This window comes from Mus pahari, chromosome 17 (genome assembly GCF_900095145.1).
Source record: "Mus pahari chromosome 17, PAHARI_EIJ_v1.1, whole genome shotgun sequence".
In the NCBI taxonomy this organism is placed as follows: Eukaryota; Metazoa; Chordata; class Mammalia; order Rodentia; family Muridae; genus Mus; species Mus pahari.
Window position 1 is genome coordinate 50,680,814 of NC_034606.1, and position 27,726 is coordinate 50,708,539.

Here is a 27,726-nt window from a genome sequence, read left to right on the forward strand (position 1 = left end):
ATGGCGCGCCCGCCGGCCATTAGCATGCACCGGGCGCGCGGCGCGTCTGTGCCAAGCCGCCGCTGCATTCGGAGCCCGGGCAGCGCCAGACGAGTGGCCCGCTCTGTCCCGGTGCCCTCCGGCCGCCCCCGGTGGCTTTCACGGTGGCCACGCTTGCGCCCTGGGCCGCTGGGTCCCGAGCCCGCCCGACGGCCAGGCTCTGAGCGTCCGGGCCCGCTGCGCCCGCCTGGCCGCTCCGGGATGCACGTGAACTTGGAGAAAGTCACGGAGCACGCCGGCCGGGTCCTCCGCGGCAGGGCGTGGGCGCACGCGGGCCCGCACGCTCTCGTTGGCGTCCGGGACAAAGGTCTCCAGTGGCGCCAGCCGTGGACGCGTGACTCGATCCTTCGGGTCACTCTTGCTTGGTGGGTCGTTGGATGTAAGACTACAGAAGCCCGGAGAGCGGTGGGTCCGGGGTTTGGGGTTTCGCCATGCGCTGGCCAGAGGCCGTTCCACCCTGCGAAGAGTTGCGGGAGCTGCTCCGCACTGCCCTGGGCTGTTCCTGCGCGCCCAGGAGCCCAACGCAAGTCACCCCGGACTTCAGCCAGCGGCCGCGGGCATGCCAGCGCAGCGCTAGCGGCGGCCAAGACATGGTCTGGCAGGGCGGTGGACGTGTGCGCAGCGGGCATGATCAAGGTTGGAGAGGTAAGAGCTTTTTCACTTTGGCTACTTAGCATTTAAATATTTAATGGGCAGGTTTCTAAGAGGGGTCCTTCTGCAGGGATCTTTCAGAGTCAGGGACACATTCCAGGTAGGTTGCTCTTGAACCCAAAGCCAGGCAGCTTGCAGAGAACGCCACACTATCCTCTATCCAGAACTTGGGATTGTGAAACACAGCTTCTGATCTCAGGTGTAGGGGCTGCTAGCCATGCAGAGATTTTATCGAGCGTATAAAATCTTATAGCACGCATTTTAAACAATAGAAAAGAGAAAACATCTGTTGTGGGGGGGGGTGTTTGGAAATGTTATTTGGAAGCCTAAGTCCTTTCTCAAAAATTTGAACTGTTTTACTAAACCCTTTTTACTTTAAAAATATTATTTGATGCTAGGTGGACGTTTTCAGAGAGCTGGTTTAGGGTGAACCTTAAGCATAGCAGCCGAAATCCAGGGTACAGTGGAAGACCCTTGGGTGGGAAGTTCTCGTTTACGGGGCGGTTAAATAAAGCAAAGGAAAACCAAATCACAACAAAACCCAGTTCATAACCTCTTTAATAAATGCACCTTCTTATAGGTGGCTCACCCAGCAGAGCTAACAGGCTTGAGGGGTTTGTGGGGATCAAAAAAGGGGGCGAAAGAATTTGTCTTTGACATAATTATAGGGTTTTTCAGGTAACACTGAAATTAATTTCTTCAAAGTTGGATATTCAAAACCTAACTGATCTCTCTAGGCCAGAAACAGCTTCATTTTATGTGAGCACATAGGGTCTGGCTATCTGGGAAATAAAGCTGTGTCTCTACATGTGTGTATAAAGCCTGGGTTAAAACGATACCCCAGCCTTGGGGATTAAGGCTGCTTTCATATGTGTGTGAGAACACTGCTCTTCTCCCCAGTTTTTTTTTTTTTTTTTTTTTTTTTTTGATGTGGTTTGGATTGCCTTGTTGGGGGCATTCACCTCAAATTGCACAGAGCGAGGGACACCTATTTCCATTACACCTCAGAACCATGAACTGGCATTTGAGGCCCTGTTTCTGGGAATATGGACGAGGCCGGAGAAGTCCAGGCCTGCTCTTTGCTTACCATGCAGAGCTGCCTGCTCTAGTTATCCAGGATAAGAACTCCAGAGTAAGGGGGCTTTCTTTTGACAGAGTCAGAACAGCAACCAAAGACTAACTTTGACCATCTTTTCCATGTCTTTGGTTGGTTTTGGTTATATAGTTAGATATGTATGTGTGTATGTATGTATGTATGTATGTATCAATCTATCTATATCTCCAAATATATGTATTTAACAATACATATAACTATATATATGTAACCAAATTTATATAGAATGTTAGTCTGCTTTGCACTGCTCATGGCCCCTGCTTAGAGACATTCTTTATTACTTAATCAGAGGCATTTAGCAAATGCAGAGCCCCGGGTAAGACATTTGAGAGCCATCTCAGATGGAGAAGTGCATCCGTGGAAGACATGTGCCCACCCAGAGCTGGTTGGCTTAGCGTTGGGCACATGGGGTCTTTAACAGAAGCTCATACTCCATGGTAGCCTTGCCGGGAAAACGCTGCCAGTGTTTCTTTCCCCTTGTCCACAGAAGAGCCACGGCACAGGGCCAGGAGGGTGGAGATTGTGCCATGGTTAGTCGAAGTTCTTCATCATGCTTAAGACTAAAGTAGACCCCTCCAAACAAGTGGACATCTCTACTTCTCCCCAGGCCATTGCGTGGAACCCAAAGCAATTAGGAAAGGCCAGAGTGTCAGAGGGTGTTGTTCCAGGGCCTTAAACCAAGGCCACGATTTTGCCAAACATCAGGGTCCTATGCTCTGCCAGAGCAGACCCTAGTACCCAGGAAATCACAGGATTAAGTGTGTTTTGTTTCCAGGGAGGCCATTCAGGACATCTTCCCATGCTCAAATAGCTTGTTTTGGCAACATTTATTTTTTTGTATACACATACACAAAAGAGGACGCTCTGGAGAGGTTAACAAATATTTGTCTATTTTCCTCCCTGTTGAATTTAATGTAAGGGACAGGTAAGCGGGGCCCTGGTGAACTGGACTACCGTGCTGGGCTGCCTGGGGGCATGGACCTCTGTCTTTCTGCTGTTAAATTAGGGCCAAGCCAAGGGTGGCCACACCAGAGCCTCATCATGCCTCATACTATCCTAGGCAAGTGGTCTCCAGGGTCCTGGCAGAGGCTGGCTGGGCTAAGCACGGGCATGTGTGGCAGTGAGGCCCACCAGTATCTTCGTCTATGGCATCGTGCTTCAGGCTCTGTAGTAATGTGGCCACTCTGGCTGGCGACCTGTATAAACTTGTCTGTTTCTGCCTAGTCTCCAGCAGGGCACATAGCCTTCAATAGCTCAGCACAGACAAAGTCCTACAAGGAGGCAGGAGGAGACGGGTGAGGAGGGCTTTGCCCATCCGGATGAGTGCTCCCCCCTGTCCNCCCCCCCCCCGTCTCTACAGGGAAACTTCTTATGGGCCTTGAAAGAGGAACATTGCATAGCGAAGGGACAGGCCTTCCAGGTCAGGAAAGAAACGTCTTAAAACGGCCATGCCTCATTTGTATTGCCGTGGTTCGATTTTCAGAGGTATATTTGAGCGAGTGAAGGAATAGCTCTGGTTCAGTGCTCAGGAGGCCCGAGTGCCCAAACTCACACCAGGGAGTAAAGTTGGAGCATTCCAGGTTCGAATTTGTCCTTGTCTCCGGCTCACCATGTGACCCAGGCACATCCTGTTGCCTCCCCAAAACCTGCACCCTGAGCATTCCAAAGAGGAATAGATAATGCCAGTCTCAGAGGACACAGACAACATTATTTTCGTTAAGTCGCAATTTCGGTTGCCTTGCCTGGGAACCTCCAGTGACTGCAGTACAGCCATTATTGTTAATCAGATCACTATAATTATATATATATATATATATGTGTGTGTGTGTGTGTGTGTGTGTGTGTGTGTATATATATATATATATATATATATATATATATATATATAATTGAATACCCTGTGCATTGTATTACATATGATATATTATGTTATATACAAGCTGGCAGATTCTACTTCTGGTTTATCCAGAAGGTAGACCAAGAAGTTGACTCCCTAGTGCCTTAGAGTTTGGCTGGCGGGAATTCACGAAGCCAGAACTTTCCACATCCCAGGAGTTTGATGTGAATGTGAATATTATATGCATTAGGTACAGAAGATGAGACAGAGGTTCCATTGGGGACTCAGAGTGTGCTACCCTTTCCCAGGGTAGGATGAACCGGATGGTGGTCCGGAGGGTGGGAGCTACCATTCATCCTTGCGGTAGATGCAGGGAGGAATCTGCTAAGAGAGTTTTGCCACCCAGCAGATGTTGGCAGAAAGATAGTTTCTCAAGGCACCTTGTCAGAATGCACAGAACCTGAAGGAAACTAGCCACACTTTCTGATGTTACTGAGCTGATCAGCAAGAAAAAGCAACAATTGTCTTCAAACAAAGACAAAGAATCTTTTATGTGGGTTATTTATTTTGAGGACTGACCAGTGTTCCTTTGGCTGGGTTGGTTGAGTATTGTTGGGCCCTGGCCTCACAGTCGGGGCCAGAGGTTTACAGGAGGGAAAATGAAAGTCCCCAGAGCTGTGGTTCTTGGGAAATTTCAACCGGCAAGTCTGTCTTTCGTTCCAGAGTGCAGTTAAACTTTCACTGATTGATTTTCTCCTCCTGTGATTTCTTTTCAAAGGCCACTGGGGTGTGTCTGCAGTCCTTGGAAAGGTGGCCAGGTTGTGGACTGTGAGCCACGTGCAGTTTCCCTTAGGCCAAGCTTGGTCAGCCTAGTTGGGTTTCAGGATGCAAGTGAACAGAATGGACTGGATGAGACAATCACTTTCCAGGGGGGATTCATCACCATGTGGGCCCATATTTGTGGTTTTCCAATGTCTCCTCCTCCTCCTCCTCCTCCTCCTCCTCCTCACATCCTGTTCTCAGATGAACTTGGGAGTGGCCTGTAGGTTGTGGGAGTCTGACTGGTGTGGAGAAGCCCACACTTGCCCTCCTTTATACTTCCGACTATGGAACCCGTGATAAACTAACCCCGTACGTGGAACCATGAAGACTGTCTTCTGAATTAATCGAATGTACTGGATTTAGCCCCTCGGCCTCTATACCAAAGAGAGTCTGCCCAGCCTACCCTCCAAAGACTGATCCAGCCTCCGCTGTGCCTGGTGGCGGGCCACCTTAAAAGCCAGGGCATCAGCTGAGACTCAGAGAGGCATTGCTGTGGCCAGGGTTTGTATAGAGATTGCTGGAAAGGGCCAACATCATGCAATTCTGGGGACTTCCAAGGGGGGAAATCCTTGGAGGACACCTGCTACTTCAGGTGACCCTTAGTCAAAACACTCCCGTCACGCCAGTGGAGGAAGACAGACAAGAGACAGGTCCTGATCAGGGAACAGCCACTCAAAATAATTTCGGTCAGTGATAATATCTGTCTTCAGAGTAAGCTTTTATTTTTAAAATTGCTTTTGCACCTTTTATTTATTTTGAATGAGGGAAGTTCTTATTACTCCACTTTCTAGATTAACCCGCACCTCCAAAAGGCCAAGCAGAGAGACTTAGGGATGTCCAGACATCCTCTAAGACTGTGAGTGTAGGTGTGAAAAAGCTGAAATCATGGGAAAAAATAAAATTTGTGTTCTGAGCAGGAAAAACAAAACAACAATAGCAACACAACAACAACAACAACAACAACAACAACAACAACAACCAAACCCCAAAACATGCGTTATATTCACTTGCTGGAGGAAGCAGGCATAACATGCAGTATGGTCTTGCCATTAGATTTTGGCCCTTTCTAGTTGGAGTCTGGAATCTGGAGTCCCTCTTTCCCTGTGATGCAGATGTGTGCACAGGTATCTGGGATGCAGTGTTCAGACAGCGGTGAAGAGTTGCAAGCCGCGGTGGCCATCAGGCTTCGGTAAGGTTAAAGGTTAGGCCTTGTCATGTGAGGCAGGCAGAGTAAAGAGGCCAATGATATATTTTTTTGAGGCTGCGTATGTTTTCTCTTTAGATGACAGAGAAATGCTACCCTGGATGTTTTGACTTTCTGATACTGGGCTGGGTTTTTCCGTGAACCGCTCTTCCTACTGGAATTTCTGGCTAGCGGGGTTCTCAGTAGAAATATCTTCAATTTAGAATCTCCTTCTATATATTAAAAAAAAAAAGATAAGTCTTTTATAATTACATCTTAAGTGATTATAAACCATACTAGGGCCACAGCCTCCTCCCCAATCCCTTTGGGCAGTAAGAAAAGCTGTGGCCAGTCTGTCCCTGGACTGTATAGCACCTGGACCTGACAAGGCTGGCTCTGAGCTGAATGGACTCAAGAGTATATCATAGTCCACGCCTATCAACTGCTAAGCCTTCCCACTTAGAGAAAAGCCTGTTGGTGGGGATTCTAGCCAGGCTATGGCTTGCTGCTGCATCCGATGAGGACCCACTACCCTCTGTGGTACTTCAAGTGTCCCAAGGCTTCGGTGGCCTGCTGTAACTGTAGTGAGGCTGTGTCTCCTGGATGGCAAGCTGAGCATAGCAGTAGTCACTTCTGACTGTGGTAACACTGGGTGTGTATGTGTATGTGTGTGTGGGGGGGAGGGGATGCCTTCTCTTATGGCCCTGTGATCCAGGTTCTGCCCCTTCTCCCTTGTCTCAGCAGGACCCCCAACTAGCCACCGGTAGGTTTGCAGTGACTTCTCTGTATTGTAGACTGGCAGAACAGGTTCCATTTCACAAAGCATAGGGACTCTTCTCCCAGGGCCAGGCTCTTGGCAGCCATGCCAAGCCACTGCTGGCATGGATTCCCGGCGTTCTTGGTCGAGCGCATGGCATCGGAATGCTACCTGCTTTGTCTCTGGCGTCAGCTGGCAAGCAGTCACGTGGCCGTATGCGTGAGGCCAGAGCTAGAGACCAGAGACTCTTCCCGGCTGTCCCCCACCCCCTCTTTGCTCACTCTGCCCACCCTCTTCTCGGCCTTCGGCGTGACTGTCTGAGCAGGCGGAAAGCAGTATGAAACAAGCAGGCTACCCAGGGCAGATCGCGGTTTGCCTGCCCACCCTTTACCGTAATCGTTACATACAGAGAGGCCCTTAGTGTGCCCTGCATGACGAGGAGGAGTTAGACTCTTGCATAGTGGTCCCTCCGCACCATCCTCTGTGGCAGAGCTGGACCCGGTGGTGCCCAGGTGTCTGAGGAGAGATGGCATGTCCCATACTCCAGACTCACGGAGTGCCCTCTGATATCATAGAAAGGGCCCAGAGTGACACAAAGCCGCGAGGACAGCCAAGCTGACGCAGCACAGGCGGGAGACCCGTAGGAGATAAGTTTCAGCAAAATCACCCCAGTCGGGCCCTTCACCCCTCTGTTTCAGAGGGCTGGAGCATAGGAATGTGTCCCCAAGGCAGTGACAAGGAGTGGCTTTGGTAACGTGGAAGGATCTGGGAGGTCAGAGGTGATGTAGCTCAGTTCTACCCTGGCACCCATTCTCCGTGTTCTTGGCTGCTCGCTCACCCTGAGATGCTCTTGGCTCTCCCAGGCGTTGGTACTGAGCACAGTGCTCAGTACCAGGCAGATTGCTTTCTGCATCCCCGTCAGCTACGACAAGTAGGAGGACGTATCCCTTTTCGTGACATAGACGAGAAAACAGGCTGAGAGGACACTAGCTAAATTCAGGCTGAGATGGACACTAGCTAAATTCAAACCCATAGCCCGGACTCCTGGCTGAGACAGCTCTAGTCTCCATGATCCGGATGGGTCACCCTGAGCTGGTGGAGTGGGAGCTGCTCTGGTTCTCCCACAGGAGAACGGCGGAGGGCCGGCCACCTCCTGCTACTCTGTAGAACCCAGCTTAGGAACAATGCGGCCTCTATCTGGAGCAGTTCAGGCTGCCTGGACTCCAGGCCCCTCAGAAAGGCTTGGCCAGCCAGGCAGTCGCAACATGGCGCCAGGGCCACCCTGCCCTTCTACAGAGCTGGCTGTTGCCCGGGGGCTGAGGCTGTGCTGGTGCTCCAGGCATCCTCAGGCTAGCTGCTGAGTGGTCAGACACGGTGGCATCCTCCTCCCTCCTCTCCCACCGTCCAACCCCCGCCTTTTTTTTTTTTTTTTTTTTTTTTTTTTTTTTTTTATTTGTTGTTTTTTTTTTTTTTTTTTTTTTTTTTTTTTTTGGTGGTGGGTTTGGGGGCCTGGCCCACCCGCCTCTGCCACGTCTGCCATCCTCCAGGCACCCACGAGCATCTTTCGAAAATTCCCGGTGGGCGGGGCAGAGCTGTAGCGGCCGCCTCTGCCCCCCCCCCTTCCCTGGGAGCCAGTGCCAGATGAGAGAGAGCAGGAGACAAAAGTAGTATTTTCTTCATCCTCCTGGGCTGGCAGCAGGGTTTTCCCCCAGCACCACTTGCTCCTGGCAGCCCTAACCCCGGGTGCCAGAGCAGCCAAGGCCCAGGCCAGGACCTATGGACTGATGGACGCCAGAACCCAGGAGGCCCACGGGCCTGTCTGACAGTGGTCGGCACCTGGGCACGGCCTGCTGGCTGGCAGGAACCCCCTTACCTAGCCAGGGCAGGGGACATCATTTTCACTTGCTGGCTTTTGAGAAAATGACCCTGTCCTCCCGTTCCTGGTAAGTGACCTTCTTGCCTTCTCCTGCTTGGGGATGAGTCGAGGGCCCTGCCATCTTGTGCTCCGTGTGCCTGCTATGTCTCCTTCCCTCTAATTGGCTTAACCCAAACCCCAAATTCTATTTCAGAGACACCCCACCCCACCCCCAAACCTGACTGAAGCAGGCACTGCCAAAAAAAAAAAAAAAAAAAAACTGCTGGAAAGGAGCAGAAGCCAAGCCATTTATTTTTAAGATCCAAAGCTAGGGCTTTCGAAATGATAATGAAAACACACGGTTCGGTATTTCACCGTGGCTGCATGTTCTGTTAGGAGCTGAATGAGGGCTGGAGCAGGCATCCGTCGGCAAACCACCCTTCCACATCTTGTGTCGTTTTTGTTGTTGTTGTTGTTGAAGGGGATCTGGTTATTTCACTGCTTTTTTTTTTTTTTTTTTAAATTTTGGCAGTACTGGCAATAGCAGAGAGGGAAAACCCAGAACCATCATAGGGTCCTCCAGCAAAGGACGCAGGCAGGGCCAGCCACACACAGGAGGGAGGACCTTCATGTTCAGAAACAGGGGTTCTTTTATTCTGTCCCGAATCCCTAATGCCACCGTCCCCACAGTTTAGGGATTTGGCTCTTTCTGCCTTTCATTTCATTTCGTTTTAATTTTAATTTTTAAATTTATTTTATTATTATTATTTTTTTTAATTTTAAAAAGAAGAAAGCTTTTCTTGGCTTAACAGTGCAGTGTGGGTAATATCTGGGGTTATTTTACATTCTGCCTTTAAAGCACTTGTTTTTAAGGTTTCTTTCTTTCTTTCTTTCTTTCTTTCTTTCTTTCTTTCTTTCTTTCTTTCTTTCTTTCTTTCTTTCTTTCTTTCTTGTTTGTTTAGAGGGTCTCCTTTACAGTAGTGTGCCCAGCCAGTAACTACCTGGTCAGGATGGGCAAGAGGTGCCGCGGGCACCAGCCACCAGGCAGACATTTGGAGAGCACCGAGCGGTCCCCAGGCCTGTTTAGCCCCTCACCTGCAGAGTTGTGCCTGGGCACACAGAGCCTAAACTATGGCTAATAGAAGCAAGAGCCCCCGAAGATCTTTGTATAACCTGCCTGCCTATGCTGCCCATGAGCTGAGTTAGAGGCTGACTGAGTTTAATCCCAGGCCCCCCATCCTTTATAAAAAGGTGACATTTGCGGAGCCCAGCTGCCTGCTCACCTCCACCCCTCTGGCAGGCTGACAAAAAAGCGCCCTCGACCACAGCCTGGTTCCCTAGGTTGGAGGGTAACTGGGGTCTTGATTTATGGGAACTGGGAAATCCAACACAGAAAGTTCCACTGTGCGGGAAGAGGAAAATTCCCAAGTACAGACATCTTTGTTTCCTTAGTCCAGAGGCACATGGGTTCTATGTGTCCGGGGGCTTGGCTGCAGCAGCCGCCCGCCCGGAGCAGACTCCAGCAAATATGAAAACGGAGCCCAGCCCAGCTGCTTTTGTTCTTACGCTAGGCAGCAGTAGATACTGTAGGGTTTGGGGCTGCGGAGACAGGCATATATAGCTGAGATAATTAAAACATTTTCACGATTATGACAGCCACATTCTGCTGCTGCAAGCTGGGGGGATTCATTCTACCCAAATATTTAGCAAGCACCGGAATAAAACACTAGTGGCAAAATAAAAGTAATGGGGGGGGGGAACCACAGCATGATGTATTTCAAAGGCAAAAAGCTTGGCAAAGAGAGAATTAGGCAAGAAAGGGAAGAAGGTTAGCAGCTTGGAAGAATTTGCGTTTTAATCACTGCCCAGTCTTCACCTGTTGTTGTTGGTGGTGGGTTTTTTTGCTTTTTTTTTTTTTAATAATTAATGTAGGTGAATAAATCTCCAATTCTAAGTTCTGGGTGGACGTGTGGTAAAATTTCCTAAGTGTTAAAATCACCTTCTTTTCGGACAAGACAGGGAAAAGCAGCAGAAAAGGAATTCATATAAATATCTTCATGATGAAATTAGTACCTCCTACTCTGCGTAAATTTCCTCACTGCTTTTAGGATATGTCTGTCACACCGTCCTTCCTAGTCCAAGAAGGTTGCAAATGCCCACTTGCCCCCTTATGTTTTGAATTCCACTAGCATCAGACACCCCCTCCCCGCAGCCCCCCAAATGAAAATGTCATACTGTTTGTTTTTTGTTAAAATGGGCAAAATTTCAACACTTTCCATGGCACTCAATGTTTTTTGATAATATTTTAAAAAAATAGAAAGAAAGAAAAAGTACCACGCGAGGCACTTTCCACATCATTGCCTCTATATAAATTCCACTATAGACAGAAATTATACATTCTCAAGGCACAGATGGGCTGGCCTGTCATTACCACTGCCTGGTACTTGTTGGAACACACGGCATATTTTAATTGTGGAGTCAACAATTTCGAAGAACTGGGGTCAAAACAAACACGATGCATTTGCGTCGAGGAGCAAACTTACCCCCACGATCTTTTGAAAGGGCTGGCTGAAGACTGTCACTTTGTTAAATTTTGTTTAAGTTTTAGTCTCCGCATACACGTGTGGATGCCATCCCTTGGTGTGTGTAGGCATTTGCATACGATGACAAGCACTCGAGGGTCAGAGGACAGCTTGCAGGAGTCTGTTTTCTCCTTCCATCACGTGGCTTCCCAAGAATTGAAATCAGGTTACCAGGCTTAGCGGGGCAAGCTGATGACCTGCAGGGCCATCTCACCCATCCTGGTCTCCATCTTTCAAGACTCCAAATGTCCTTCCGAGTTGTAATGAATTACCAATTTCTAACCTTGTTTTGCTGTGTGAGCACCCTAACACTACCCTTAAATTCCAACTCGTAGGACATGGAATTATTAATATCTTATTCACTAGAAGGAGGTTGGGCCTCTTGCTCTTCTGGATCTACATGCACATAATTATTTTTGAGACCCGCCTGTGTGGAGAAAAAAATCAAATAATAAATGTTTCAAATGGTTGAAAAGTACATTTAAGTCCACACATGAAAAAAAAATGTAGTGGGTCAACTACACAGAGTAGGTATAAATTTAAATATATATATATATATATATATATATATATATATATATATATATATATATATCAGCAAGATAAGGAAATGCAGAATTTATTGGACTGTATCAACACACTGGAGGCCAGAGCTTTTACAGCCCCAATAATTTGCAGACGATGATAACTGCTTATTTTGGGAATTGTGTGCATGTGATGATGTAATCAGCTCTAAGCTGCACTTTCTCCCCCTTACGCATGTGTTCAGCACTGACCTCTGTACTTCTGGAGTCAAACGCTGTGTTCTCTGCCTGTAGAGAGCATTTGAGACTCCTGCTTTGGGAGAGAGGCGGGGAGGGGTGTCTAGCTACACAACCCCCAATTCCCATCCCCGGGGACTCCAGCCCCCCCCCAACCCCCCCAACCAATTGTTAATAGAAGTCCTTTTCTATGGTTTGTTTATTTGAAGGTTCATACCTGTTGGTGGAGATATTAGAGAACAGTGGAGATAAAAACTTGATGAAGTCTGCCACAGCTGGCTGGGAGTGGTGAGTCCGGGTTTTTAACCTCTTCATACTTTCCCTGTGGGTCTGTCAGCCACAGCCTCAGAGACAGGGGAATGTGTGGCTGGGTCGAACACTGCAATGGAGGCAAAATGAGAGGTTATCTACAGTGTTGCGTCAAGTGTGGACATGGCTTCAGGACCGTTTGGGGTCCAGGGGTGCGGGGGCTTTTCACTTTTGGAAGAGCACGTGCTGGGGTGTCGGGGGCCGGCTTTGTATTCTGACTGTTGAATCTGTTCCCTTTCTGAGCCTCAGTTTCCTCGCCTGTAGAGTAGGAACAGAAAACAGAGGTCTAACCCCCAAACTAGAAAGCTTAGTGAATGGAGTGTATCAACCACTGCTTCCTTGCTGTACTTCGGAGCCTCGGAACATTCCCAAAGCAGGGAGCTCCCTTCCTTCTCCCTCTGGAGAGGTGGGGAATCAGAGAGATTCGGGCATCTAAGCAGTTAGGTCAAGAGTCAGGCCCACTTGACCTTTCTCCAGGTCCCTATGGGCTAGTGTGTGCCCCATACATATACAGCTGGAACGTGGATGTACCAGGAGGTCTTTGCAGAGGTACGTGCACAAATGCATGTGTGAGTGACCTATACAGACATTTCTGTGTTTCCCACTGGCTAGCATTCTGGCTTGGCCCAGGTACCAGTAGTAGACGGGCATCTTTTACCAAGGTGGGCAGTGTCTTTTAGATATTATCCTTTCTCTTCTTCAAGTGGACCGTGAAGCCCTTTGTACACACCCTGACTACAGTGGACAGCCCTTCAGGATCCCTGGGGCCCACAGATGAGCTTCTTTCCCTAGACTGGAGGAAGCCGAGGCAGATGGGGGTGGGATACAGTTGGTCCCAGAACAGAGGTAGTCTTAGGTCCTCACCAGGCCCAGGCAAGGCCTGGACTGCCTTCCCTCTACATAGATGGATAGTTCCAGGCGCCGGCCATTTGCAGACCTGGAAGAATGAGAGTGAGCCTCGGGGCCCAGCAGAGGAAATGGCGGCCCAGAGCGGGAATCCGGGAAGGCGGGCTGAGGGCGGGGAGCTGCCCGGAAGTCCTGCTTCTGCTGCTGGTCGGCTGCTGGGGCCTTCTTATAAGGAGCCACCAAAAGGGCTGGGCCTTTCCGGACAGGTCTGTGTGTGCCTATGTTGCATGCATGCTGGGCCCAGGGCAGGGCTTGCCTGTCAGAAACACTATACAACTGAAGGGTCGGATGAGGTGGGACAGAAGCATCATGACCCACCTCCTGACAGGACTTGGAACTTTTTAAAGAGAGGGATGCAATATCAGCCTCAGACCCTGGAAGAAGCTCATGTGAGTTTTTGTCTTTTTTTAACTGAGAAACCCATGGGTAGTCAGCTTTCTTAACCTTTTTGTGTACCGGTAGGAAGACCTCGGAAACCTGAGTTTTTAAGCAAGGTACTTGTTCACATCAGTCTCAATTCCCTCCTCTCTAAAAGGGAGGACATCAGACACATAAATTAAGTGTCTGTGATGTCATGGGGGCGTTTGGCTAGATGTGGGGTTGCTGAATGGTAGCAGTTGTGGGTGGACCATGGAAAAAAGAGTCATTAGCGTTGAGCCCTGGGCCTCTCTAGGCTTCTGAGCTTGGGTAAGGGATGCAGGCTTGGAGCAGGGGTGCTCAAGAGGTGGCCTGGCCACACCAGTATGCGCTGGAACCTCTGGCCCAGTTTCCTGGGTGCCCAGCCCTGCCCAGGATTCCTGGGGTGGGTGTGCCTATGCTTGTGCTCAGGCGTGGTCGGAGGGATCCTGGGATCTTGCCTGCTCTCGCCCTGCCAGGGCTCATGGGATGAACCTCATCTGGGCCTGGGCTTTCAAAGTCCCAGTTAGTCACTTATTCCGCGTGCCAGGTGCTAGAACATGGGCCCTTCTGATAGACCCTTTCAGAGTCTAACATGGCTGCTGTCAGATGTCCTAGGGGCAGGAAGACACACTCTAATCGTCCCGGGCCTTTTCTGTGAACGTAGACTGAGTTGCCCAATGCCAGTCCACTGGGACACTCGGTACCCGAGGGCTAGGGTTGTGTGTGTGTGGGGGGGTGTCTCAGGCCTGTATCCAGCATACTCTAGCACCATGGGAAAGCTCTGCCCCTGAGACAGGGTCACTTTTGAACAGATGACCCCCTAGGCCATCTAAGCTGAGAGGACAATGCCAGGCACAAGAAGGTGAGCATTCCTAAGGCCAGGCATGTGACTAGGACCTAAGCTAGGTGTCAGGATAGCAAAGGAATGGCCACTGAGGTCAGTGTCCAGCTGACAAGAGAGTGGATAAGAGCAGGTGAGCAGGCCCATCTGGTGAGCCCAGGCGTGAGCTCGGATGGAATTGGCTCTTCCCAGAGAGCACCAGGGCAGGTTAGACACCACAAACAGGACTTATTCTGTGTGACGGGGAGAACTGATTTTGCAGAGTACCTACTAATTGCTAGGCCCAGGCTGGGACTTGGTCATGCGTTTTAAAAAAACAACCGCCGCATTCATTTTAATGTCTCCAATTCTGTCTTGTCTTGATGTCTGACCGGAGCCCACACTGAACGCGTTAGAAGGCAGAATAAACGGAGCACAGTTCTTGCCCTCGAGAGAGAACCCCCTGTCTAGTGAGCACTGGATGCTAGCTTTTCTATACAAGCAGGTCAAGGTACAGAGAGGCTGGAGAGCTTTCCCACAGCCACAGTCTGGCGTTGGGCTCCCGTTTGTTTCCTGCCTGTCGGAGGCTGACCTTGGCCGGTTTCTCCTCAGACACTCAACACCAGTAAGGATCTTTCCTTTGGCCTGGAGTTCTGCTGCAATGAAAAGGAATTGTCCTGAGGGTCTCCGCTGTGGAGATTTGGGGTTGCTAGAGACCTCTCTGACAGAACTACCATCACCTCTCTGCTGGCGTCTACAGCTCTGAGTTTTCTGCGGGTCTAGGATACTTCTCTGGCTCAGGGTTTCCATACCTATGGACACACTCAGGGTAGCAGCAAGAGATGAGGAGGGAGCCTGGTGTCCCCGTTGTTCCCCATGGTCCTGAGGCGGGGAGCTACCTGGAACTGCGAGCCTGGGTGCTGTGTCCCAGGTCACGATGGGCTCATAAAAGGCTAGTTCTTCGTGGTAAGTGTGTCAAAGCACAGAGCAAGTGGGGGGGGGGACTTCTAAGAGCCCCACCCAGCTGCATCAGTTGGTGTGGGCCACACTGGGGGCTCGTATCCCCAAGACCGCAGAGTCTCTTGCATATCACAATGCTATGGAGCTCCTTCAATTCTTCAGGCCTCCGTCACTCAGGTTGTAGGCCCTGTAGCCCACCAGGCCAAGTATGCCTGTGGGAGGAGAGCCATCGGCACCATCCAGAGAACAGTAGAGGACCATGTGGTGCTCCAGGTCTCCCCCCTCCCCAACTCCCCCCACTTTACAAGTACCAGCAGGCCGGAGGCACACAGAACATCCACATGGCAGGCATGACTAATGTAGATATCTTCAGGAGGGCCAGGCTCCCAATGAGATGCCCATGGGCCTACTCCCTTCTGAGGAGGCTCGGGTCATGGGTTTGGAGCACCTGAGGAATCCAGGAGACTTCCTGGAGGTGGTGGACTGACAGCCCTGGGCTCTTCCCTAAAGCTGACCGCCACAGCTATGACTGCAGGGCCCCCGCGCCCAGCCTTACTCCTGCCACGTCCCAGGGCTCCCTGCCAGGCGCCACCCCCACCCCCTCACCCCCCCCACACCAGCCCTGAACAGGCCACATCTGCTGCAGCAGCCACGCCAGAGCTCCACCTCCTATCCTGTCCCCATGGAAACCAAAGAGGGGGGGGTTAGCCACTGACTGGTTTCCATTAGAGCAGGCTGCTTTTCTGGAGCCCTGCCCCTGAGCTTCCAGGCCTCCCCAGAGACTTCCTCCTGCATTTGCTGAGCACCACTCAGTCTGTGCCAGGGAGCCCCAGGGTCCCAGCCCTGCCCACACTAGCCAGCTTACAGCAGGGAAGTATCAGGTGGGTTCAGGGCCCTGCCCATTACTAGGGATGCTTTGGGCCGTTTACTGTGTCGGGACCGACCAAAAACCACCACCACACAGATTTTGTGTCCCAAAGAAGCTGTGTGCCCAAGTCAGTCTTGCCTGGATTCCAGAACTCCCACCCAATCATAAAACCTATGGGACCTTAGACCCTTTTTTCAAGTCTCTGGGCCTTGGTTTATCTATCCTCAACATGAGGGTGTTAGCAGGTTTCCTATGTCCCTTCTAGTAGTGCTTAAATAGGGAGGGAGGGAGGGAGGGAGGGAGGGAAGGAGGGAGGGAGGGAGGGAGAGAGAGAGAGAGAGGAAGAAAGGAAGAAGAAAAACGGAGCCACAGCAGTGTGAGCTCCTCTGGGTTCCTGGCTGCGGCTTTGTTTGCTTTCAGAGAAGGGAGATTTTGAAGGAATCTCGGTCGTGGAATGTGTCTGAGACAGTGGTTGGAGAAGCCATGCACAAGCCAGCCAGAGCCCTTAGCATCTGTTTGGCACCCAGTGACCTAGCTATGAATGCAGCGATGGGAAGCTTCAGGCCTGCCAGAGGGCTCTGCAAACGACCGCCTGAAGAGGTTTCCAGAGGTCAGAAACTTAGGCCAGGATGAGATCCCGCTTTAAAAAAAAAACAAAAACAAAAACAAAAAACAACAACAACAACAACAAAACAAACTCCCGTGTGTTCATCCCTAGGGAGGTGGGGAGGCCTGGGAAAGGGAATATGCACATGGTGGCTTTGCAAAGTTCACCCGAGGGCTGTCATGTGTCTGTGGCAGCTTCAGCCTGGCCTTTACGCGGGTGGCATGGTAGCGCACCACCGTCCTCCATGGAATCAGGAAGAGAGTATGGATGTATGCATTGGCACTGGCTCTGGCTCTGGGGGTGGGGGAGCAGGGGCAGCACCTTTGGAGTAGCCTCCAAATGGGAAGCCACTTGCATTGCCTTCAATGCCTCACTGTTTGCATCTGCAAAATGGGAACAGTGATCCAGACTCTGTGTGAAAGCTAGAGGAAAAGAGGGACCAGAGCTGGATACACAGCAGCAGGCAGGATCTAAGTAGGATCAGCATGGGGACCTCATGAACCAAACAGGCCACGCATCCCAGTTGCTGCTGCCCAGGAACAGAGGTACCTGTCGTCACATTTCCTCTGTTTCGTTCCTGATTCAAGTGCCGCAGCGGTCTCCTACCCCAAGGTCTCCCAGGCTCACTGCCCATCCCTCTGTCAGGGAAAGTAGGGCATGAAGATTCTGTCTCTGTGACTCCAGGGTTGGGTGTGGTAGCATTTTTTTTTTTTTTTTAGCTTTCCACCGGGGAGGAAACTTGGATAAGGACGGATCCTCTTCTGATAGCTACCGTGCAACACGCAAACCCCGTAGCTGTAGGCCGAGGGAGCTGGGTAGAGCAGAGGGCTGGGCCTGGTCCGGGCTGATTTAGACATCCAGGAGACTGGGAAAGCATAGGAAATGAAGGAAATCTCCCCAGGGAAGGGAGAGACAAGATAGAGGAGCTTAAGTACCCAGATAATTATAAAGCCTGGCCTGATGACTTACCGCCAGGCCGACTGGCTCCTCCGACTGCCCCCACCACCTGTCCTTCTGCCCCCCCCTCGCATATGCCCTAGAGGCCAGCCATAGGGAAAGCATAGAAGCAGTGGGCATGGCCCCACGCCCAGCCTTTACATTGTCTCCTAGAGTTGGGCTCCAAGTAGGCTCTGGGCAGGAGTCACCGGGAAGTAAAGTCTTATAGGCTTTACTGTGCTGGGCTCAGACATCTGGGTCTCTGGGTGGCCTCAGAGAACTCTGACCCTACCCAGCTCTGTTGTATAGACCAAGGAAAAGGGGCCGTGAGATCAGGCACTTACAGATTACCCCTTAGCCTGTACCCTGTTCGCAGCTGCAGGGACCTTAGTGGACAGAGCCAAAAACCCTGACCTTCCCACCTAAAAGAGGGTTCCGAGCTGAAGACCAGGCTCCTTAGTGAGACATTGGTTGTTGTTCGTTTTGAAACAGGGTCTCACAGTACCAGGTAGGCCTTGAACTCACAGAGACCCACCCGCTTCTGCTCCCGGGAGTCCTGGGATTAAAGGTGTGTGCTACCACACCCTGCTAGTGGAACTCCTGACAAGCCTTATGTCTCCACACTCTTTTTTATTTTTTATTTTATTAGGATTCCTTGTCACCACCTAGAAGCCCCCCTAGCCTTCTGCTTACCTCCCACACTGTGGGCTTACGACCCTGACGGTCCTTTCACCCGTGTCTACACTGAGAGCTCCTGGCGAGGAAGGCTATAACCACGTATGGCTCCTCACAGCCTGGCTCAGGTGTATTTTAGGGGAACATTCTGAGAGTAGAGGCATTGGAGGGAAGGTCCCTTGTGCCTCCGTGTATGGGCCTCTCCCAGAGACTGGCTTCACTATCATGAGCACAGTACCACAGGCCTGAGAGTTCCCGATAGAGGACAGTCCCACTGCGGCAACCTTGTCTGCCATCTTTGTGTTTGCCATTCACCTTCTGTCGATCGGTGATCCACATATCTAATATGTCTTTGTCCAGTGAAGCGTGTGTACTGTCGCTCGATCATAGCTATATAACAGGTGTACCCCTGAACTCACTGTTGACCATTGGGGAAGAGCTGTACAGCCAGGGGCCCATTCCTTATCAACCTCGGCTCCCACCTTCTCTGTCAGCCTCACTTTAACTCTGATGTCGGTGGGTCCCTGGAGTCCAGGTTTGAAGCAGCTGTCCTGAAAGCATTCCTTGGCTTCAACCTGGGACCCTGCTTCTGAAGTCTCCCTAGAGACCAGGAGGACTCACGCACAACGCTGCGGGTGTCTGTTGTCTACTGAGAAACTAGGAGCCAACCACCCACTTCCCCAGGCTTGATGCTTCAGCTCTGTGGCCCAACTCATGCAGTGCCCAACACAGCCCAGCAGGCTTCTGGCACATCGGAACCACTATGGGGTGGGGGCAGACGGACACACACACACACATGGGCACACGCAGAGCTGGGTTGTATGCCGGGCCAGACAGAGGGCTATTGGCCTCTGCTTGCTTTTTTCCTCTGGGCCTCCGAGTTCTGACTCATGAATGTTGTTCCTTTTGCACTGGAAGGAAAACATTGAAGTGATACAATTAACCATCTGCCCAGAGAGAAACTAACCCCACCTAAATTACCACTACATGTTTGTCCTCAAAACAGAGGCATTGCCAAAACGTGCGTGAAGTAGCACCGTCCACCAGCAGGCACCCAGGCTCTTAACAGAAGCAGAGGCAATTTGCGGGCACCATAGGGGCTCTCTATCTGAGGACAGGCCCTCCCTTGTCCAGATAACTGATGACCACAGCAACGGTGTCAGTTTAGGGCAGGACTCACGTGTGCTGGGATATTCTGAGTCCTTTATCTGAAAACAACACCTAAAATGAAGCCAGGACGGTTATGTGGCAGACACTGGCATCTTTTGTGAAACTTACCTAAGCATCCCAGGTGGGTGTGCAGATGGCCTTGTGTCTGGTGGTGGCTTGATCTGTAGAATCCACTGGACATTAGTGGGAGTGGGCGGTAGCCTGTGGGAAACTCCACCGAGAGATGCTGGAAGGGGGTGGTGGTAGGAAGCACATATCGGGTTGCTTTATAATTTGCCTATGAAGTCCATGGGTGTAGCAGGTTTAAATGACCTTCTTAATATACAAAAGTATATTTTATATACTGGCTCAGAGTAAACAGCTTCCCAAAGGCCATGCAGCCTGGAAGAGTCTGTTCAGCGGCTTGGCTTTGGATGGAGCCAAAGCTCTCTCCCAGGGGCAGTTGTTCTGCCAACCTAGATGGATGTCATGACCCCACTGAATCCTGTGTGTACACCTAATTGTGGTTGTGAGCCCAGGTAGGAATGAGGTTGAGGTAGGACCAGGCTAGACCACCAGGACCTTCTGCCTGGTGCTTGGTCTGATAGATTCAGCACTAACTTTGATGGGCCATGGACCATAAACAAATGTGGCCCTGCCACACAGAACATAAACGTTTGTTAAGGGACAGAGGGACAGCTTTGGGAGGGTCATCAGCCTGAGAGGGAGTAGTGCACCTCTGTGGTTTATTCAGAGGTCCTTATTGGCAGATAGTGTAGCATTTGTCAGCTCAAGGATCCCAGTAGGGGAACCCCTGTCCTTGGCTTTGCAGTCCCATCACTGCCACAGGAAGAGTGAGAAGACACAGGAGCAATTGAATGACGAGAGGAAGTCTGTGGGCACATGTCTGAAGCTGGAGGGAATTGGGCAAAGCTGGGGTCCCCCTGGAACAGTCATAAGAATGTTCCCACTGTGCCTACCCAGGCGCATTTCCGTGTTATTCAGGGTAGAACCAGGTCCCTTGGAGCCACCCTTGTGCTGTAGGCAGAAGCTCTGTACTGTCAGCGTGGGAACTACATGCCTTCACGAGTCCAGAGTAGGCCCAAGGTATCTTGTGCAGCCTCACCCACTGCCCCTGTAAGATGGTGCTCAGCCCCCTGTCCCCTCCCCACCCCCCAGAAGGTCTAGTCAACATTCCTATTTCCCATGGCTGATTTTTTTTTTTCATTCTGTATCACTTGTGCCTGTACCTGAAGCCTGGAATTTCTAAGTTTGGACAGTGACCTTGTTTAGAGACATGAAATTATGCTGTTTAAAAAAGATGGGGGGGGGGGTTCCTTGTTTGTGGAAGTGCCTCTCTTGGAGTCAAGCAGGTGTAGGCTTTATTGGGTTTCAATGCCACTGAGGGTTCTCTTCTAGGGAGGCAGTTCCATGTTCTCCTGGTGAGGCAAGGTTAGCCAGGCTGTGGTAGCTGTGAGCAGCAGGCAGCTGTCCTGAGATTGTTAAACTGGGGACTCTGTGCACTGTGGGCCCAGAAGTGGAAAGAAGAGATGGGTGAGGCCTAGCTGTCGGGTAAGGAAAGGTGTGGCCATGGGACAGTCTCTCCTTAAGAAATACGATCAGAAACTTGGACTCACAGCTCCAGGCTCTTCCCTCCTGTCCCCTAGCTTCTCTGGAGCCTTTATAGCCCTGTGTGGATGAAGAATAGCATCCAAGTCCCAGTTTTGCCTGCAGATACTACCGTTTCTGGAGATGGAGAAAGGCAAGCTGTCCCTGGTGGGTCTCAGGGCCCGGCATATCCAAAGATGGAGCCCTCAGCAAGTCCCTCTGGTCTCAAGGTCTCGAGTTTGAAGGAAAAAAAAAATCACTCTCTAGAGATAATGCTATAAGCATCGACGTGACAGACCTTGTTGCTTTTGGCTTGTCTGTGAGAGAGTAGCCCCTCGTCCTATAGCGACTTGTTCTGGAGAAGGCCATAATTCTAAGAGGATATCCCGAGTTTTCTTACAACTGGGGGTTCATGGGCATGTGGATGGAAGTGGGCTCAAGAGGGCAGGTAATTCTGCCCAAGGCCAAAACACCCAAGGAAGATAGGGAGGAGGATGAGTCTAGGGGCCATTCCGGCCAGGGCCGACTCCTGGCCTTGGTTTCCTGCTGTCAGTCTTGGCTTATCCCTCTTCTTGGCTCTTACTGACTACTGAACTTACTCCTTGGTAGTGACCCAAGGTCCTGCCCGCGTACTTCATAAACCTCAGAGTGATGGGGTGCTGATGGATGTCAGGCCCTGCCAGGCCCAGGATGTATGCTAGTTAAAGGATAGCCTTGCCTCAAAAGTTCCCAGGTCTATAGGGTCGGTGCAGGCATTGTGAGGTGAGGTGGAGGGACCCCCTAGTCTGATGCAGTGCAGGCAGGGGTGATCTATCGTGATAGAAGGACATTCTGGCCACAGGGAACTATGGTTGCCATAATGGGGCTGGAGGGAAAGGAGGGTCTTACCAGGCACCAGCAACCAAGTCCTGTGAGCCCTTCCTCCCTCTTGTCACAGAGGAACTCTAAGACTCTGGGCTGCCTAGGAGCCGTGGCAGGGAGTTGGTTTGGGATGTGGGTCCTGGCAGGCCAGAACTGGTTAAAGCCGGGCATGGCATTCAGTGCTGTTCCTTGTCTCTTGTGACCTGAAACTCCAGGCCTCTGGTGCCAAGGTCCCGGTAGATAGTGTGTGGGTCTTCTTATCTACAGATGAGTCTGGGAGTGACTGAGGAAGGGAAGGCCACACTACCCTTCTCTGCATCCGAGTCACATGACCTGCCAAGCTGACACCTCTGTTTTGATTTCCTTATGTCTTCCAGAACCTGGATGCTTCTAAGGACCTCTCCCCCCCGCCCCAGGAAAGTAAGCACCTGCCATGTGTATCAGAAGACCCCCTACAGCCTCACACACAGGTAGCTGTCTGCCCCACTTGGGCTCACTCCATCAGAAACAGTCCTGGAGATGATTGTGTGCTGGCAAACAGGAGGCCACAGTTGCTCTTTCAGAGAGGCCAGGACCAGCCCTGACCTCAGAGATTCTACCTGGTGCCAGACCTACCCTACCCTCAGCTCCTCAGGGGCTCAGCCTGGCCTCCAACCAGGGAGAGAGATCCTTGCCCAGGATAGGACAAGAGATAGGGCCAAGGATTCTGGGTCCCTGCTCCAGGCCCACCTTCTGCCCTGCAGGCTAAGGTGGCCTTAGTTGTCCTCTTGAAGTAGATGGAATCTGGTGGGGACAGATTAGCTCTGAGACAACCTCTTGCCGCCCAGGCACATAGTAGGTACCCCCAGCACACAGTAGGTACCCCCCTGGCCCTATCCTCCAGCCCCTTGCACTTGCCATTCATCCAGATGGGCTATATCAGTGTTTGAGCATCAGTCCACAAAATGGCCAGGGATACCTGCTGATGGAGATCAGGGAGCTGTAGAGTGACCCCCTAGAATACCTGTAAGTTGGGAGTGAAGGCCCCAGAGAGCTGGGAAACTGTACGTGCCCCGAGGTGGCAGACAGTGCTGTCACCGCTTTCTCTAGCCTTCCCCCAGCCAGCTTCAACAGGCTCAGAGCCAGCTGTCCATCACTCAGAGTCATCCCATTGGAGTCTACGGACGCTGGCACTACTAGAGGTGGTAGGTTAAGGCATTGTGTCTGCCTCTGTCCAGTGGGTGGGGCTGTGCTGGCTTCTCTCAAGCTATGGCTAAGAAGGGCCCTGTATCAAGGAGCCCAGACCCATGGGGCTCTGAAGCTTCAAGATAGTTTCAAGGAGAACACACAAGAGGCCCCCTCAACTGGGATGACCTAGCCACTTGGAGGCCTGGCCCTGCCATGCATCACTTAGATAAGGTAGGGCATCCACTCTTCCCTTGGCAGGATGCCTCCCAGTTCCAGTTCCAGTCTGGCACATACAGGGGATGCAGTTCCAACCTTTCTAACTGAACCTCAGAGCCCCAAACTTTCCATGGCTCCCCAATCTAAGCTCGTGACTCAAAGACCTCATGGCCCAGTATCTCCAGGCCACAGGTGATGAACTTGTCTCCTGGCCTTGAGCTACCATGAGTTCCAGGTGGCTCCTAAGCTGTGCCCGGGGCCTTTTGAGGGGCTCTCGGGTTAGGGTTCACAGGAAACAATATAAATGCAAGAAAAGGGCTCATAGATGCACCCCAACACCTAACTAGTGTTGCTTCTTCTCTAGGCACCGGCCTCTTCTTGACAACTTCCCCAGGTGACTCTTAGAACCCAACGGCCATGTCCAGCTCAGGTCAGTGCAACATTTTGGTTGTTTATAGAACTCAGGGCCACCTACCCCAACCCTCCTGGATACTGCTATGGATCCATGTAGCCACGTGGCCCTGGAAGTCTGCATATGCTGGGTCTTGGCTAGGCAGTCTCAACTCCTGCCTGTCTCTTTAGGGGACTCTAGGATGTCCAAGCATATCCAGGTGCACCCAGAAGGCTAAACAGGGCCCTCTCTCTCTGCCGCAGCCATCAAGAAGGAGATGGGGGAAGATTGAGATGGCCCCGGGACATTTGTATCATGTGCAGTGTCACTCAGGGCTCAGTGGCAAAGGTCCTGCTTCCACCACTGTGGATACCTTGTACTTATGACAGGGGACCTGTGTACCTGGGATTTCTTGTGCTCAGAGGTGGCAGCCAGCCTGGGCACTGTGCTCACACTTGTCCCTGTCCCTTGGAGGCAGACCCCAAGTATAGCTTTGGACCTACCTAGATGAATCCAGGGATTCGATGTGGTCATGGTCAAAGGCAGCCTCACCTGCCAGACTGCAGTCAGGGCTCCATGCTGTCTCATGCAAGCCAGAGCAACCTGCATTCGGTCCTGGGACCCCTCTGTTACCCGTGCATTGGTGTGTATAGGCTGCCGCATACCTGCACACGCTCCCTTGTTTTTGTGTCTGCACCTGGGGTCAGGCTGTTAGTACCTGAGAGTAGGGCAAACTTAGACAGCTAGGGAGGAGGCTCCAGGACTTGGCAGATCTGACAGCACAGGAGAAGAGAGTATGGGCAGAGGTGGAAGAGAGGCTGACAGAGCATCTGGACACACCCTAAGAGTGTAGTTGTCCCAGGGATCCCTAGAGACCTAGTAGCTCTGGTTCACAGATGCTGGCCTTTCTTGGGTACCTACCCTAAACCACACCTGCATGTGGTACCTCCATCCTCAGCCAGAGGCAGCCAGCCTCCCGTTTATATAATCCCTTCAGTGTCCCATGGATGCAGATGGACCTCTAAAGTCCAGTGGTGCACCTTTTACAAGGGCTCAGGCTGGGAATGTTCCCCTGGGTCTCTTGAGTCCTGGGTGCTAATGTGTGTTGGAGGCTGGGCTCCAGGAGCAACGGTGGGAGTCCCAGAGGGGTCCTGGGTCAAGACATACGAGGAAGAGTCTAGAAAAGAAAAGGATGGCAAAGTAGTCAGTCCGGGCCCATGACCCAGCCCCTACTTAGCACCATGCACCCAAGATGAAGCTGGATGTATGCAGTAGGTGCTTACTCGGTGCTAGTGTTAGTTTCAGGGAACCCCCCCCTTCCCCATAAATAAAATCCTTCTTTCAAGGGGCTTCTGGGTAGAGAGAGTCAGTCCCATCTCACCTGTGGCCTGAAGATACTGGGCCATGAGGACTTTGAGACACCGGCTTAGACTGGAGAGCCTTAGGGCTCTAGGGTTCAGAGGGCAAGATTGGAATTGCACCCCTTGAATGTGCCAGACTGGATCTGGGCCTGGGAGGGCTGAGCACAGGCAAGCCCTTGGCCTTGCATCCTACCCATGCTTCTGTAGCTGGCCATGAAGCCCGCCATGATCAATGTTTTCCCAGCAAGAAGCCAGCTGCAGGAGCCCAGCCCCGGCAAGTGATAGCCACATGGGTTTGCCTAGTTTCCGAGGATGGCTGGTTTTCTGAAGGGACCTGCCTGTCTCATAGGTTACCTCATTAGAAAGAGAAATGGAAGCTTGTGGGCAGTGGACTCGAAGCCCACTGGAAGTTATATACGGGGTTTCCAGATTCCCAGGGTCTGGCACTCCCAGCCTAGAGCGCAGACGAGTGGACTCTCTGGACTGGGAAAGGACACAGATTCATCTGATAGCCAGAAACTCTTATATGTTTTCAGACAAGGTATCCAGCCTAGGCTGATCTTGAACTCTATGTAGTTGAGGGTGACTTTGAACTCTCGATCTTCCTGCCTACCCAGTTTATACAGTGCTGGGCACTGAACATAGGGTTCAGTGCTTTCTAGGCAGGTACCCCACCATCTGACCTATGTAGCTCTAGATCTTCTTAAAATTTTTTGAAAGATATTTTAGAAATTTATGCGTATCAGTGTTTTACCCTCACACATGTATGTATGCCACGTCTGTGCCCACAGAGCCTAGGAGAGGGCATTGGATCTCTTGGAACTAGAGATTGTTACAAACTTCCATAGGGCTGCTGGGACTGGAACTAGGGTCCTCTGAAGCAATGGCGAGTGTGTTTTTAACTGCTGAGCCATTGCTCCTGCCCCATGATCTTTGTTTAGCCATACTAATACCTTGCATTTAGTCATTAGAGGAAAGTTCCAGTGGCTCTCCACAGTGTCAGGCTTCCTAGAGCCCTCTGAACAACGCTGTGATTTCTCACAATGCAACTGAGTCTTCCATTCCTTCACCCCTAAAACATGAAAACTCCCATGCTGCTGTGTGGCTGGGAGTGGGGATGGGGAGCAGAATCAAACCACAGTCTCTCTGTGCCCTCCCCTTGAGCCAAGGATCACGTCTGCCCGTTGTCACGGCGGCAAAGTGAAGCCTGGAGGGACTTACGGGTGCCCGGCACCTTCCAGGGACAGAGTGTTCACATTTGCTGGGTCTCACGGTGAAGGCCTGTGACTTGAAAATTTGAGGTCAGCACTAGGGAGGTAGAGGCAGGCAGATCTCTGTAAGGCTAGACTGGCCTACAGAGGGAGTTCCAGGAAAGCCAGGGCTACACAGAGAAACCCTGTCTTGAAGAGAGGAGAGGAGAGGAGGGGAGAGGAGAGGAGAGGAGGGGAGGGGAGGAGGGGAGGGGAGGAAGGAAGGAAAGAAAAAAGAAAAGAAAAGAAAAAAGAAAAGAAGAAAAGAAAAGAAAAGAAAAGAAAAGAAAAGAAAAGAAAGAAAAGAAAAGAAAAGTTAAGTTAGTTTGAGGCCAGCCTGAACTATAGTGTGGATTTCACGGTCAGCCTGGGAAACTGAATAAGACTCTGAATGTTTTTCGAAGGGCTAGAGATATCATTCAGTGATAGAGGCCTGGGTTTAATCCCCAGAACCCCCTCCCTCTAGAAAACAAACCAACTGTGTTCACACGTGTAAGTCCTTAGGGGTGTGTGTACTCAGCACAGACTCATGAGTTTACAGTACAGTTAAAAAAAATTAATCTGTTTTTCCTCCCAGCCCCTGCTCTGAGACTAATTATTTATTAAAAATGCTAGGCCATAAGCTTTGGCTCAGTCCCTGCCTAGCTCGTAACTTATTTAACCCGTTCAAACTATTTTGTGTCTTCCACATGGTCAGTTATCTCTCCCTCTAGGGTTCACTTTGCCCCTGTGACACCTTGATCCTTGACTACAGGGGAGGGCGTGGAGAGGCCTACTTCCTCATCAGCACCTTGCTCAAATCTCCCTCGGCATTCCTCCCTGCATCTCCTTTTATTCTCTCACTATTTCCCAGAATCCTCTCTCTTCCTGCCGGTGTCCCACCCCCTGTTTCCTGCCTGAGCTCATTGGCTAGTGGCTTTTTTATTGACAGATGTTACTTGTAAGGGATTCTCTCTGCACAGTACTGTTAAATGGGGTGGGGACTTGAACCCAGAACCACGTGACTTCTCATGGAGGAGGGGCCCCTAGTGATTAACAGAGGCCACAGCACTGTTCACACCCTAGAGTTATCCAGACAGCTGTAGTTGCACATGTGATGACTGGCGGCACCCACTCTTACCACGTGACCATGTGTTCTCGCCACGTGACCGTGGCAGTTCCATGATGAGGACTCCTCTCAGTTTCCACTCTGTCACAGCCCTGCCCTGGACTCACGTGGATAGTCCCTGTCAGATACCCAAACCTTGGCCGTGTAAGTTGTCATCTCTCCTAGGACCTAGCCACCCTACGACATGGGTTTTATGATTGTAGTGTCACTGCCCCCCCCCGGGCCTCAGACTACCTGTCTGTGAAATGGGATTATTCTCCACATAGATTTTTGCTTTGCATAGATCAATACGAGGCAGCCTGAGGTGGGTCCTATATCCCCACCTCCACTCTGTCCCCAGAGTTGTCCTCTTTGGCTCTAGTTTACAACTTGATTCTAAATAAGAGAGAGAATAAGGGTGGGAAGGAACACGAAGGACCCCAACAACCCATCCGTGGGGCTCTGGCTGATCACGGAGTTCCTACTGCCCTCTGCCTAGAGAGGCTTGGAGACCAGCCATGGCAAGTGGGCAGTGGGACCTCTGGCTGGCCAGCG

General features: G+C 51.2%; 1 protein-coding gene across 1 annotated transcript; it reads left to right on the top strand.

The window, feature by feature from the left end:
* On the top strand, positions 1-26,208 carry LOC115065687. Its single transcript, XM_029547869.1, has 3 exons — positions 1-684; positions 22,077-22,169; positions 23,447-26,208. Exons 1-3 carry the CDS (start codon positions 1-3, stop codon positions 23,462-23,464), a joined length of 795 nt encoding a protein of 264 aa, XP_029403729.1. The 3' UTR covers positions 23,465-26,208.
* The last annotated feature ends 1,518 nt before the right edge of the window (positions 26,209-27,726 follow it).

What these genes read in the sequence shown, in the direction of transcription:
- LOC115065687 (XM_029547869.1), top strand. Translation starts at nt 1, where the DNA reads ATGGCGCGCCCGCCGGCCATTAGCATGCACCGGGCGCGCGGCGCGTCT. An exon ending in GCATGATCAAGGTTGGAGAG is followed by an intron (nt 685 to 22,076) that starts GTAAGAGCTTTT and finishes TATGTCTTCCAG; the next exon opens with AACCTGGATGCTTCTAAGGA.